Below are 12,072 nucleotides of genomic sequence, written 5' to 3'. Positions count from 1 at the left end.
TTGTGAGTGTTTGTGGCTGCCCAGTGCTGATGGCTAATCCTCTCAACGTCCCTGAGACTCCACAAGGTGGAGTCTGTGTCCGCAGCACCCCTGCAGCCCTGCTGGAAGTCGGGGCTGGGCTTTCAGATCTCCAAGTCCAGCGCAGACCCTACGGGATGGGGCTGTCAAACCACGCCTGAGTCAGGGGAGCATGGAAAGACAACCCCCACGCGTGCCGACTCCTCCTCCGGGGAGCTTCCCGCGTGGATTCCCACCCAGTCTCGGATTCCCACCCAGTCTCGGATTCCCACCCAGTCTCGGATTCCCACCCAGTCTCGGTTTCCCCAGTGAGAAGGCAGAGGTGGGGGTGTTACCAAATCTTGGCTCCCTGTCCACTGATGCCGAATAGAAATAAGGAGACAGAGTTTGGAGGAAATAGAACAGAGTAGCTTTATTCCTTTTGCCGGGCAAGAGGGGAAGACAGTAGGCTACTGCCTCAAGAACTGTGTCCCCCTCCTTGGGGAATCGGAGAAGATTTTATATGTGGGGCTCGCAGTCCCGGGTATATGATGAGGATCAAAAGTAGTGAAGGTCTTGCATTTCTTTTCTTCTGCAAATTCATGGCCAAAGCTGGCATCAGGCGGCTCAGCAACCAGGTCTGGCGTCCCTGAAGTTATCGGCTGGTGACCTTCTTTCTGAAATGAAGAGTGCTACAAGGGAGTGTAGGGGGAGAAGAAAGGCCAGGTGCAAAGGGTAATTTGTACGGAGTCAGAGAGTAATCAGCTTTGTGAAGGACAAGTCTAGCTACAAGTGTTTGTTAGTAGTAACAGCTAAAGAATAACCAGGATTACTTAACTCTTTCAGGCCTGTTTATATTGTTTCCCCAGCCTGTTGATTGTTTCCTTATTTTCCTTGTTTATCAGAAAATTCTCATGTCTATTTTTCCTGCAACAGGGTCAAGGGAGGAGGGGTGGCCTGCTTTCAGTCACCAGGGCTCAGGAGCTCCGGGAGGGAGGCCAACGTGGGTGGTGACGCCCCTCCCCCGCCATGGGAGCCACGACCCACGCTCCCTCCTACACTCCGGAGCCTGTCACTCTGCAGATGGGGAAACTGAGGCCCAGAGCTGGCGGTGAGGGGGGAGTAGGGGGATCCACCCCGGCACTCAGCGGGAGGCAGGGAACACAGCGGCTCGCACCGAAGGTAATCGATACCGCAAAGCTGGCTGGAGGGCTCCACCGGGTCTGCGCTCCACCGAGCCCCCGGCTGCTCCTACCCCCTTAGAAGCGGCGAGGCCGCCTCGTCGACCCGAGCCCGCTCCAGAAGGTGCCTCCACTGTTACCCGGGCCCGGGGACTCCGCTGACGCCCGGATTAGGCCTCCCGGATTAGGCCTCCAGACCCCATTTAGCCCTCCCAGGCCGCCCCCGCCAGTTGCCGGGATCCGTCCCCGCTGCCGAGACCGGCTCCGGCCGCGAGGGGGCGACAAAGCCCGCGCTTCGGGAGTTGGCGCGGCGGGTCGTCAGACCTCTCGGGGCTCCGCGGTGGCAGGGAAACCAAGAGGCCTGAGCCAGGGCCCCGCCAGGTGCGGGGAACTCCGGGGGGAGCTGCCCCCACGGTCCCTGGGCGCCGAGTCCTGGCCGATCCCGGGCGTCCCCTGTTCCACGAGCCCCAGGTGATTTCGTTTCCTTAGTCCTGCGCACCCAGACCGCGCCCCGCCGGGGGCCGGGTGGGGGGGGTAGGGCCTTGGTCGGGAGTTCGGCGGTCTGACACCCAGCCCACGCTGCCTCTGCCTCGCTGTGTGCCTCCCCTCTCTGCTCCATGAAGGGTGGGACAGGAGTCTGGATGGTGGCCTAACCCCTGGAGCATGGGCTCAGGCTGGCCCCGATGGTCCCTGGTCTCTCCTTCAGCCCATCAGCTGGGCATCCATCACCGGGTGGGTGGTGGGTGGACTGACCTGCTTTGACCCGACTGCCTCCCCTCTGACCTCAGCGTCCTCATCTGTCAGCTGTGCTTTCCAGGAAGGGCTGGGGAGTGGTTCAAGGCCTTCCCTGTTCCTCCCACTTGGACTGGCAACTCTACTCTACACCAGGAGCCTCCCAAGGAGGCACTGGCTGGAGTTCAGAGGCCAGCTGACCTTGGGCACCAGGCTGTCAGGGTGGGCAGTGAGCCATCACCAAGCACAGCAGGCCGGCCACAGGCCTGGCTGCAGCTGATACCAATGGGGTACCAGCCGTCCCAACATGTACGTCCTCTCTCCAGGCTCCATTTGCTCACCTGTAAAATGGGGACATCATGACGACTGAACTGCCCCCTGCACAGGCGCTGCACCCTCAGGCCCCAGGTGTGTCTGTTGACTGCCCGCACTGAGCATCCTAAGGGCAGGTACTGTGCCCTCTCTTGATCTCCAGACAGACCCTGCCTGTGGGTAGGTGAACATGAGGGGCTGCAGCCTGACTGAGTGTGGAGGGCAAGGCCTAGGGGCAGCCCCTGCAGGCTCTACCCCAAATCCAGCTTCTCCCTCCTCCTCAGAGCTGGCATCCACTGCAGTTCTGGGTCACATTTCCAACTTAACGATTCACAACTAAGAAGAAACCCCAAGCAACAACCAGCCGAGCAGCCCCTCCTGGCCACCCTTTGATATCTGAGGACTGAACAGTGGAGCTGATTGCGGATAGGAGGTTTAAAGCCATCTTAATTAGAAGCAAAGAATGTCCTCGGGGTTGGCTGTTCTAAAAATACAGCTGTGCCCACATCTGGAGGGGAAGGGTGGGAGGCGGGGGGTGGGGATGGCGGTTAGACAGAGTCTGAAGTGCTGACGCCTGCATTCCCTGGTGGGGGAGGCCCCCTCCCAGCAGGGCCCATGGTGGGGGAAGAGGGGAGGACACCAAAGTGGTGGCCAGTCCCCTGTGGCTGGGCCACCTGGTGCAGGTTTGGGATGGAGCTGAACAGGCAGCCCACCCCTTCCTGGGCCCACCCTCACCCCTTCCCCATGCCCTCCCCACACCCCAGCCTCAGTTTCCCCAGGGGCCTGGTTAACGCCTGCTGCTTCTTTCACCAGCCCCCGCCTGACACAGGCACAGCTTCTGACCGGGGAGGGGATTTTTCCTGGGTTTGATATTGAGTGCTACTTGTTACCTTTTGTGAACTTGTCGCTTGTTTTGTTCGTGTCCTCATTCTAAACAAATGAGGTACTTTTGTACCTAATCTTGGACTTGTAATTTTGCATTTGTTTTCTTAAAGAGGCCCTAATACCTCACACAAGTGAAGGGCGTGCGAGGCTGGGAGAACATCTTGAGTGAAATGTGGGGGCAGGGCTTGTGGTGGTATCTGGGGCGGGGGGTGGGGTGGAGGGGTACAAGGACGCAGGGTTCCTGTCCCAGGGTCTGAGCGAGCACCTGGCCTGGGGCTCACCCTCCCCGGTATATGAGCAGGGCCTGGGCTGCTTGGCAGGGGTGTCGGGGGTATAAGCCAGGTGGGAGATGGGGGAGCCCAGGGCCTTTCTGAGCTTCTCCATCCACCTGCTCTGAGCACTCAGTCACTTTCTGGGCAGGGCTCCCAGAGTGGTGGCCCCTGTCCTTCCAGGTCCTTGCCAGACCACAGATGGGAACTGCCTGATGATCTGGCAGGCAGGCTATGGGTAGGAAGACCGTGGGACAGTGTGGCCTCAGGTTCCACACGGACCGGATCCCACGTGCATCCCCGGGTGTGCAGGTGGGCAGCAGACCCGTGTGGGACCACACAGTCTTTTCACTGTATCTCCATGAACTCGCATCCCCGGCCCTGCCATTTGGCTGATTCAGCCAAGCAGATAATTTTCTTCCAAAACACAACCGCACAGCCACACTGAGCTCGAAAATAGCTGAGGTGGAAGGGGCGGGGCGGGGGGGGCGCCGCCAGCTGCTCTGGGGCTCTGGCTGGAGGCGGCTTTGATGGTCAGGTAGTGGCCACAGCAGCGAATGGAATGAGGGGCAACTGATGAGGGTCATGACAGCCGGGCATTGAAGGTCAGGCTGGCCTGGCAGCTGGGGCTGGGGAGGGACCATCTCATCCAGCCACTGAGGGTCAGAGATAGAGAAACCGGGGTCCAGGCGGGGAGTCCCACACCCCAGCTACTCAGCAGGGGAGCATCCAAGGAGCAGAGTCGCCTGTCAGAGACATGGCAGGAGCCCAGAGGTGGCAGAGAGGTTTTTGTCTCTGAACCACAGCTGGAGAAGGGTGAAGGAAAGGAGCTGGGAGGGCAGGGCTGGGGAGGCCAGGGAGGGCTTCCCTGAGCGGTCCTGTCCCCCCGGGACCCCTAACTCGGCCTGTCCCAAACCAACAGGGGCTCTCCCTCCCAAACCTGGCCCTCCCCTACGTCTCAGCCCCCTCGCCAAGCACTCACTAAGGTCTATGCCTTCCGCCTCCTTGACCCTGTCACTCTCGCTGTCACGTGCCCACCACTGCAGGCCGCAGCCATCTTCCCCTCTGACCCCTGCTTTCTCCAAAGAGCCGCCATCTGATCCTAACCTCACCTGGGGCTCTTCACTGCCCTTGGGACAGAGACCATCACCTACAGGGCCTGTCAGCCAGTCTCTCATCATATGCAGCTCCTTCCCTGCCTCTGTCCCTCCATGCCATCTCAAGACCTTTGCACAAGCTGCTCTCCTGTCGGGCCAGGCTAATGCTTACTCTTTCTCTATCCTGACTGCCTCCTCCCTCCCCAGCCCACCCAGAGACCCTCAAATTCCTGGAAAGTCGATTCTGCTACCAGGCTCAGAAGGCCAGGCCCCGGTCGCCCCCTCTGCCGGGCAGGCCTGACACAGCCCACCTGGACGGTTTGTTGTTCTTATGCTCCGTTCACGAGCAGCTGCTGCCGAGTGAGTTCCGGACTCAGTGCTAAAAATATCCCATGACCCAGACAGGAAGGGCCACCGGGGACACAGCTGCTCCTGGGGGCACTGGCTGGAGCTGCGGTGAGACCCACCCACAGCAGTTGGGGGCGTAGTCCATATGCTGGGAGGGGGTGGGCACTGAGCTCGCAGCCCCTGAGGAAAGGCCCCGCGAGGGGTGCCACACGTTATCCACAGGAAGACACAGTGCCTCCAGCACTCACCTTGTTTCTGCTTCTTGCCAGCTGTTACCATGGGCACGTGCTGCCTTCGGAATAAAATACATCTAAAATTTGAGTGTGTGGGGCCCTAACAGAAGGTAGGTGAGCTCTGGTCCCTTCAGGGAGGGCTTCCTGGAGTAGGGGGCATTTCTATCACCCTCTCTCCCTCTCCTTTGAACAGAACATCTAGGCTGGTAGGGAGGGAAATGAGTGACTGAATAAGTCAGATCTGGGCTGTCCCAGGAGAGGGATGCTGAATAAGAGGTGGGGAAAGGACTGGAGGGTTCCCTGTGGGGCCGGGGAGTGGGAGTCAGGGTTGGCTCCAGGGTTTGGGGTTGTCATTGGGGTCTCATGAGGGTCTCTCCTGGTGTACGAGCCCTGTGAGGAAGAAGGCCAGCTTGATGGGCACGCAGCAGGTGCTGTCCTGCCTGTAGGCACTGGAGAGCCTGGACAGAGAAATCAGGGGTCTTCGGGTGTCCCCGGACCTGGGCACCTGTCCCCAGACCTGGGCTCCTTGCTCTGTAGCAGGCAGGGTCCTGAGGCCAGCGAGGTGGCTTGGAGAGCAGGCCCCTCTTCCCCTCGCCACAGGCCCGCCTCCTGCCATAGTCCTCAGCCCAGGAAAGAGGAGGTGGCCCCTCGGGCAGGCCTGCTGCCCTGTTGCTCAGGACAGACAGATGGCTACACAGCCATTAGCATCCAGCACCCCGCCTGCCTGGCTCACCCAGGCCTTCTCTCTGTAATTAACTGTCTGGAAGTGCCAGGGGTCGGAGCAGCAGGCCCGGTGCCTCTCGAGTGGCCTGTCCTGGGCCTGACACTGGATGTGAAAGCCTGGACTGGTGGTGACAGTCTGCCCCAGGCCCTGCTCTGCCTTCTAGGGGCCTCAATCCCCACCTGAGGGTACCCTGGGCCTGAGAAGGGAGGATGTGCAGTAGAACCCCGCGGCTGCTCCCAGCATGTCCCGCCCCCACCCTGGGCTCCGTCTCCTAGGAATGTGCTTCTCCAGCCCCAAACCCGGCTCCTGCCTTATCAGGCCCATCGAAGGGGAGAGACAGACACCCCTATCACATGACGGCCCCTCCGTTAGTCCCAGCCTGACCCTGAGCGGAGGGCCAGCCAGTGCCTGCTTGCTGAGGGCCCAGAGGCAGGAATGCCTCCCCTTCCCCGTGCAGACAGGAAACCCGACACCCTCGCTGGCTCCTTCAAGCCGGGCAGGCGCCCGCCCTGATGTCTGAGGCCCTGGATCCCAGCCCTGCAGCCACACCTCCACCTGGGTGGGATCCTACCTGGGTGGGATCTGCTCCGACGGTGTCACCTCGAACGTGACCTAGATCTGCTTTGCTGGAAAATGGAGGCTGTCTGAGGGGGCCTTATCAGCTTGCTCCCACCAGCCTCTCAGCCCTTGGTCCAACTCCTGCTGTATCAGACTGACCTCTCCTCACTCCTGAACCCAATGCACACCTCCTTCGTGCTCCCAGCCTCTCCCTCCCCGCCCCTCCCAAGTGGGCCTCCAGGTGCCACTCCCCAGGGGACCCCTCTTAGCCCTCCTCGGATCCACCTGAAATGGAGTTTCTCTTTTCCACCAAAATAACAAGGTATCTCGGCTGGTTCTCCCCACTCCAGTCTCCCTGGGGGACTCAGGGTCCAGCGCAGGGCTTCCCTCACCTGCCACACTCGAGTCCAAAGTTGAGCTCCCGATAAAGGTCCGGGCACCTTCCTCTCCCTCATGGCCGCCATTATCCAGGGACCTTGGCGTGACTTCCCAGGCCACGACTCCCAGGGCTTCTCACTACCTTGTCCCTGCAGACTTTTCCTGGTTCTGCTGCAGCCTCCCTGGTCTCCCTGCTTCCCTGCCTGTCTGCCTTCTCTCTCTAACTAATGAAGGTCGAGCTGCCCAGGCCTGGCCTCGCCCCTTGGGCATCTCACGCAGGCCCAAGGCTACAAATGTCATTGGGCTAATGAAGGCTGCTACCCACACTTGGACAGCCTGCCTGACATCTCCTCCAACACCACACTTGGGTTTTTCCACACGGATGTCATACAGATGCCCCAAACTCAGTGAGGCCAGAACAGGACTCTCCATCTGCCTGCCTTTCTCCCAAGCATTCTCCAGCTCAGTAAAGGCCACCGCCTTCCATCCACCCTGCAGCTCAGGCCTCAAAGTCACCCTTGACTCCTCTCTCACAGCTCTGTCTAGTCTGCTGGCAAACCACATCCCGCCCCTCCTGGCCTTCCAGGCTCCACCCTGCCCAAGCCACCAGCGTCCCTTGCATCATCCCTTGCTCACCGATTCCTCTGGCAGTCTACTGTGCTCACAGCAGTGACAATCAAACATCACCTCTTCACAGAGGATTCCCAGATCACCCCACCTGGCATGGGGCGCACTACCCAACCCTCCAGTCTCCACTTGGCTGTTATTTCCGTTAGCGCGCTGTCCTGCAAACACTATCTCTCATCTTAGCACAAGACCATGACGGCCTGTCTCCTTGGCTACACCAGGAGGGCAGGAGGGATGGCATCTTTTGTTGGCCTTTGTGTCTTCAGCATCCAGAACAGTGCCTGGCACATGGTCGGTGCTCAATTAATGATTGACTTTGTTCATTAGAATGAATAAATGGAGTTTCCCTTTTCCATCAAAATAACAAGGTCCTCTCCAGCCCGTCCACTTGCTCCAGCCTGCCTCGTCACCGGGGCTGCAAGTCCCCAGCCTGGCCCCTCCTCCGGCGGCCTTCGTGGGGCTTCCCAAAGAGCCGGCAGTTTCAGCAGGGTCTGGACGTGCGGGGGGATTTGGACTCGCGGCTGAGCGCCTCCTTCGCTGCGCTTGTTCCCGAGGGAAGAAGGACGGCCCGGGTCGCCGGCCAAGCCAGGTGGATCGACATATCAGGGCGGCCGAGCTCCGGGTTCCGCCCCGCCCACGCCCCGCGTGGCCCCGCCCCTTTAGTCTCCCGGGGCCTCCTCGAGCAAGCACTCCTAGCCTCGCCCCCAGGGTGGCTCGTGGGTCCTCGCTATTGGTCCTCCCCTAGTTTGCCGCGAAGTGCCCAGTTCCTCATTGGCCACATATTCTCCCGCGCCGCAGCCGCAGTCACCACAACAAGCGCCACGTGCTCAACCGTGGGGCTTGCCCATTGGCCACGAGTCCCGACCCGCCCACGCCCCCATCCTGCCCCAGGCTTCCTGCTTCCTCCTCCTATTGGTTACCTGTCCCAACACCCCTCCCTCTAGCCCGGGCGCGCTGCACCTCAGATGAGGATTGGCCGAAGACAGGAAGGCGGGGTTTGGAGGCAGGTTAAGAGCGCTCGGCGGTGGGGCCACGCGTTCCTGAGAAGGTTCAATGGCGTGGCAGGGGATGGCGACCGAGTTCCTGCAGGTGCCGGCGGTGACGCGGACCTACACCGCAGCCTGCGTCCTCACCACCGCCGCCGTGGTGAGCCGGGCGGGCGGGTGGGTATCGCCATGGTTACAGCCCTGGGGGTTGGCATGGTTACGGTTGGACCACCCCCCACCCCACCCCACCCCCGCCGGGGGGCAGTTCCTGACGCCCCCTGGTTCCGCAGCAGCTGGAACTCCTCAGCCCTTTCCAGCTCTACTTTAATCCGCACCTCGTGTTCCGGAAGTTCCAGGTGAGGCCGCCCCGCCCCTTGCACCTGCTAGCCCAGCCCCGCCCGCCCCGCGCCTGACCGCCCGCCCCCATGCAGGTCTGGAGGCTCGTCACCAACTTCCTCTTCTTCGGGCCCCTGGGATTCAGCTTCTTCTTCAACATGCTCTTCGTGTATCCTCCGCGGGCCTGGGAGGCGGGGGTGGGGGTGGGGCAGCGGGAGCGGGGAAACTGAGCTCCGCTGGGAGGCACTTCCTATACGGACGCCGCAGGTTTCGCTACTGCCGTCTGCTGGAGGAGGGTTCCTTCCGCGGCCGCACGGCCGACTTCGTCTTCATGTTTCTCTTCGGGGGTGTTCTTATGATCGTATCCTTCCGGGCTCTGGAACCTCTGGGCCCAGCCTGTGCTGGCCCTGGGGCCCGGCTTGAGCGCCGGCTGGAGAGGGACAGAGTCGCTTCCTCCAGTTTAGGCTGTATTGAGCGTGCATCGCGTGCTCAGCTCCAGGTGCCAGGGTTAGGTCCAGTGCTGTACCCAAAATGCCACACGGTGGGGTACCCGGGGGCTCTGAGCCCTGAATGCCAGTATCCAGGAGGAACTGGGGCCAGGATGACCAGTGGTGGAGCCTGGGGTGAGGTGGAGAGGCAGTGCAGATCAGGTGGCCCCTGGAGGCCACAATGTGGCCTTAGATTGGGAAGGGAAACCAGCCAGCAGGAGGGTTCCAGGGGTTTAGGAAGTCAGAGGGGCCCTGGGCAGGGCATGAGGCCTTGACTCTGGCCCAGCTGCTGGGGCTCCTGGGCAGCCTCTTCTTCCTGGGCCAGGCCCTCACAGCCATGCTGGTATACGTATGGAGCCGCCGCAGCCCCCGGGTGAGGGTCAACTTCTTCGGCCTCCTCACCTTCCAGGCGCCATTCCTGCCCTGGGCGCTCATGGGCTTCTCAATGCTGCTGGGCAACTCAATCCTCGTGGACCTCCTGGGTGAGCCTGCTGTCCATCCAGCCTTCCCCAAGCAGGCTGTCAGGGACCTGAGGGTCTGCTTGGCCAGAGCCCCCCGTCCACCTGCACTGGACCTCTCATCTGTCCCCACTGCCTCTTCCTGCCCTCACGGCTACCCTGTTCTTCCAGCCCCTCATACAAGCCAGCCTATCGGTTTTACTTCTTCAGGCCTCACCTGCTTGCTGATGCTTGTGCAGGTTCTGACCCAGGTGGGGATGGGTGGGTCAGGGTTCCTGCTTCATGGCTCCCATTCCTCCCATGTTCTCAGGCCTGACCCCCTCCCAGGACCTGCCCTCTTCTGGGCCAATCCTGGCCCCACCGTGGGCTGGCCGTCTGTGTAGGACATTGGTCACCCGTGCTCTGGGGCCTTCAGGGCTGCACTGGCCGTGGGCTCTGGGCTGTGGAGGGTGGCTTCAGCAGTTGGTGGCTCTCCCACAGGGATCGTTGTGGGCCACATCTACTATTTCCTGGAGGATGTCTTCCCCAACCAGCCTGGCGGCAAGAGGCTGCTGCTGACCCCTGGCTTCCTGTGAGTGCTAAGATGACAGCCCTCCCTACTCCCCCCCAGATGGTTCCCTACCCCATGGGGGAACCCCTGTTGGCTGAAGCTCAGCGTGGGCCCCTCCCCACAGGAAGCTGTTACTGGATGCCCCAGAGGAGGACCCCAATTACCTGCCCCTCCCTGAGGAGCAGCCAGGACCCCTGCAGCAGTGACCCCACCCAAGGCCAGGGCCAGTCCCAGGGGCCCATCTTCCTGGCCTCCGGCAGGACTGCATTCCCCCCACAACCCTGGCTTGTAGCACAGCTACCTGTCCTGGAGGCTGGGCCATGCCCAGGGCCCACCCGAATAAACAATGACCTGCATCCTCTTCACACACAGCACTGGCCCTCCTGCCTCGGCCGGCCACACCTTTCCATGCAGGGTAGGTGCTGCTGGCCTTGACCAAGGGCCACCAAGCCTGACCTGCTCTCTCAGACCAAGAGCAGGTGGTAGGATGGGAGGCCCAGAGAGGGTCCAGAACCTACCCACAATTGCCCAGCAGAACTTTGAGCTCTCATCCCCACCCTGACTGTGCCTCAATCAGCCTTCAGTGAGGAGTGTCAGGTCTTGGTGGCGGGGCCAGGACTGGGCTAGCTGGTCATGCTGAGCCCATTCTGTGGTGGCTGCTGCCCGAGGGGCCCTCAAGCTGATGCCTCCCTAGGCCCCTCCTGTCCCTCACCAGCAACCCACAAGGGGAGCTTTGCCTCATTTTCCAGCTAAGCAGCTAAGGGACTGGCTAAGTACCCACAGGGCCAGATGCAGAAAGGGGGCAGGCCCTTTCTGTGACCCCAAAGCCTTAAGTGTCACCTTAGCAGAGTCCAACGGCTGAGGCAGAGACCTCTGGGAAGCTCTGCCCCTGCCACTTTCAACTGAGGACGCGGAAGCCTCCTCTGGCCCACAGCTCACTTGCATCAGATGACGAGTCCCCATGGTTTATTCCTGGATCGTCACCAGCACGAGGGCTCCTCCAGCCACCAGCTGTCACGTTCACAGATGACAGAAGTATTCGCCATGGAATTGGACCTTGACATTGTAGTGAAACCTTTGGAGCAGCAGTGGGCTCAGCAGTGGGCAGGTGGCATGTGAAGGCCCCTCCCTGGGCCTCTCCCAGGCAGGTGGCCAGCCTGGCCAGTGGGCTGAGGCAGGCAGGGTGTGTCCCACCCACCAGCTGGGGGCTTGGGCCACCTCCTGTTGGCCTGAACACACACCTCAGCAGTGGAGCCCACTTGTCTCCAAAGCCAGCTGGGCCTGGAGCCTTCCTGTTTGTTCAGGGCCTTCCAGTGAAGCCCAGCTGTCTCCTTGCTTGGGGTCCAGCAAGTTCCACTCCTGGATGAAGGGCAGTGGCTGGAGTACAAATTCTTAGGACGTGCTCACGAGGCCCACCACCACCCCCACCCCAGCCCAGACGCCAGGCCCATCTCACCCCACATCTCACAGCGAGAACCTTCAGAGCTCTGCCCCTGCCCAGTATGGGGCTTGGGCTGGGTACCGGGTGCCATGGGGCCCCAGCCATGCTCCGGGGAGCAGAGCAGTCCTGACCCTCAGCCCTGCCAGCAACTGAAGGTGCGGGGTCTGGGTCCATGGTCTTCAGTTAGACTATAGCTGTGCCTGGGTCACCCTGTGGTGCCTGGCCCAGTGAGGAGGCCCCCATGTGCCATCCTCCTGGGTCCCACATCCCAGGCAGAGTGGGGACCCTTCCACATTACAGAAGAGGATGCAGAGCTGCATCACTCTTCGAGTTGGTGCCAGGTTGGGTGTACTGCTCCACACTCTTCTCCTATTACTCCTCCCAACCTGCGGGGAGGGAGGGGCTGGCCTGGCCACAGCATCAGCTGGGGGTGGAGATGGGGCCCAGTCCACCTGTTATGTGTGAGGTGCTA

The 12,072-nt window shown here is 61.3% G+C and overlaps 1 protein-coding gene across 4 annotated transcripts; it reads left to right on the top strand.

The window, feature by feature from the left end:
- Positions 1 to 8,394: 8,394 nt before the first annotated feature.
- On the top strand, positions 8,395 to 11,035 carry DERL3 (derlin 3; the record flags this gene model as incomplete). 4 transcript variants are annotated; one of them, XM_079941797.1, is made up of 7 exons in its annotated part: positions 8,395 to 8,487; positions 8,621 to 8,683; positions 8,759 to 8,832; positions 8,931 to 9,024; positions 9,438 to 9,633; positions 10,090 to 10,180; positions 10,284 to 11,035. In XM_079941797.1, 7 exons carry the CDS (start codon positions 8,395 to 8,397, stop codon positions 10,363 to 10,365), a joined length of 693 nt encoding a protein of 230 aa, XP_079797923.1. In that variant the 3' UTR covers positions 10,366 to 11,035. The 4 variants fall into 4 exon arrangements, with proteins under 4 accessions (XP_079797923.1, XP_079797925.1, XP_079797922.1 ...); XM_079941799.1 differs by having other exon boundaries at positions 8,618 to 8,683; positions 9,561 to 9,633; XM_079941796.1 differs by having other exon boundaries at positions 8,618 to 8,683.
- Positions 11,036 to 12,072: the final 1,037 nt, after the last annotated feature.

Source organism: Stenella coeruleoalba, assembly GCF_951394435.1.
Source record: "Stenella coeruleoalba genome assembly, chromosome: 14".
Taxonomy (NCBI): Eukaryota; Metazoa; Chordata; class Mammalia; order Artiodactyla; family Delphinidae; genus Stenella; species Stenella coeruleoalba.
This window is presented reverse-complemented; position numbering and strand designations above follow the sequence as displayed.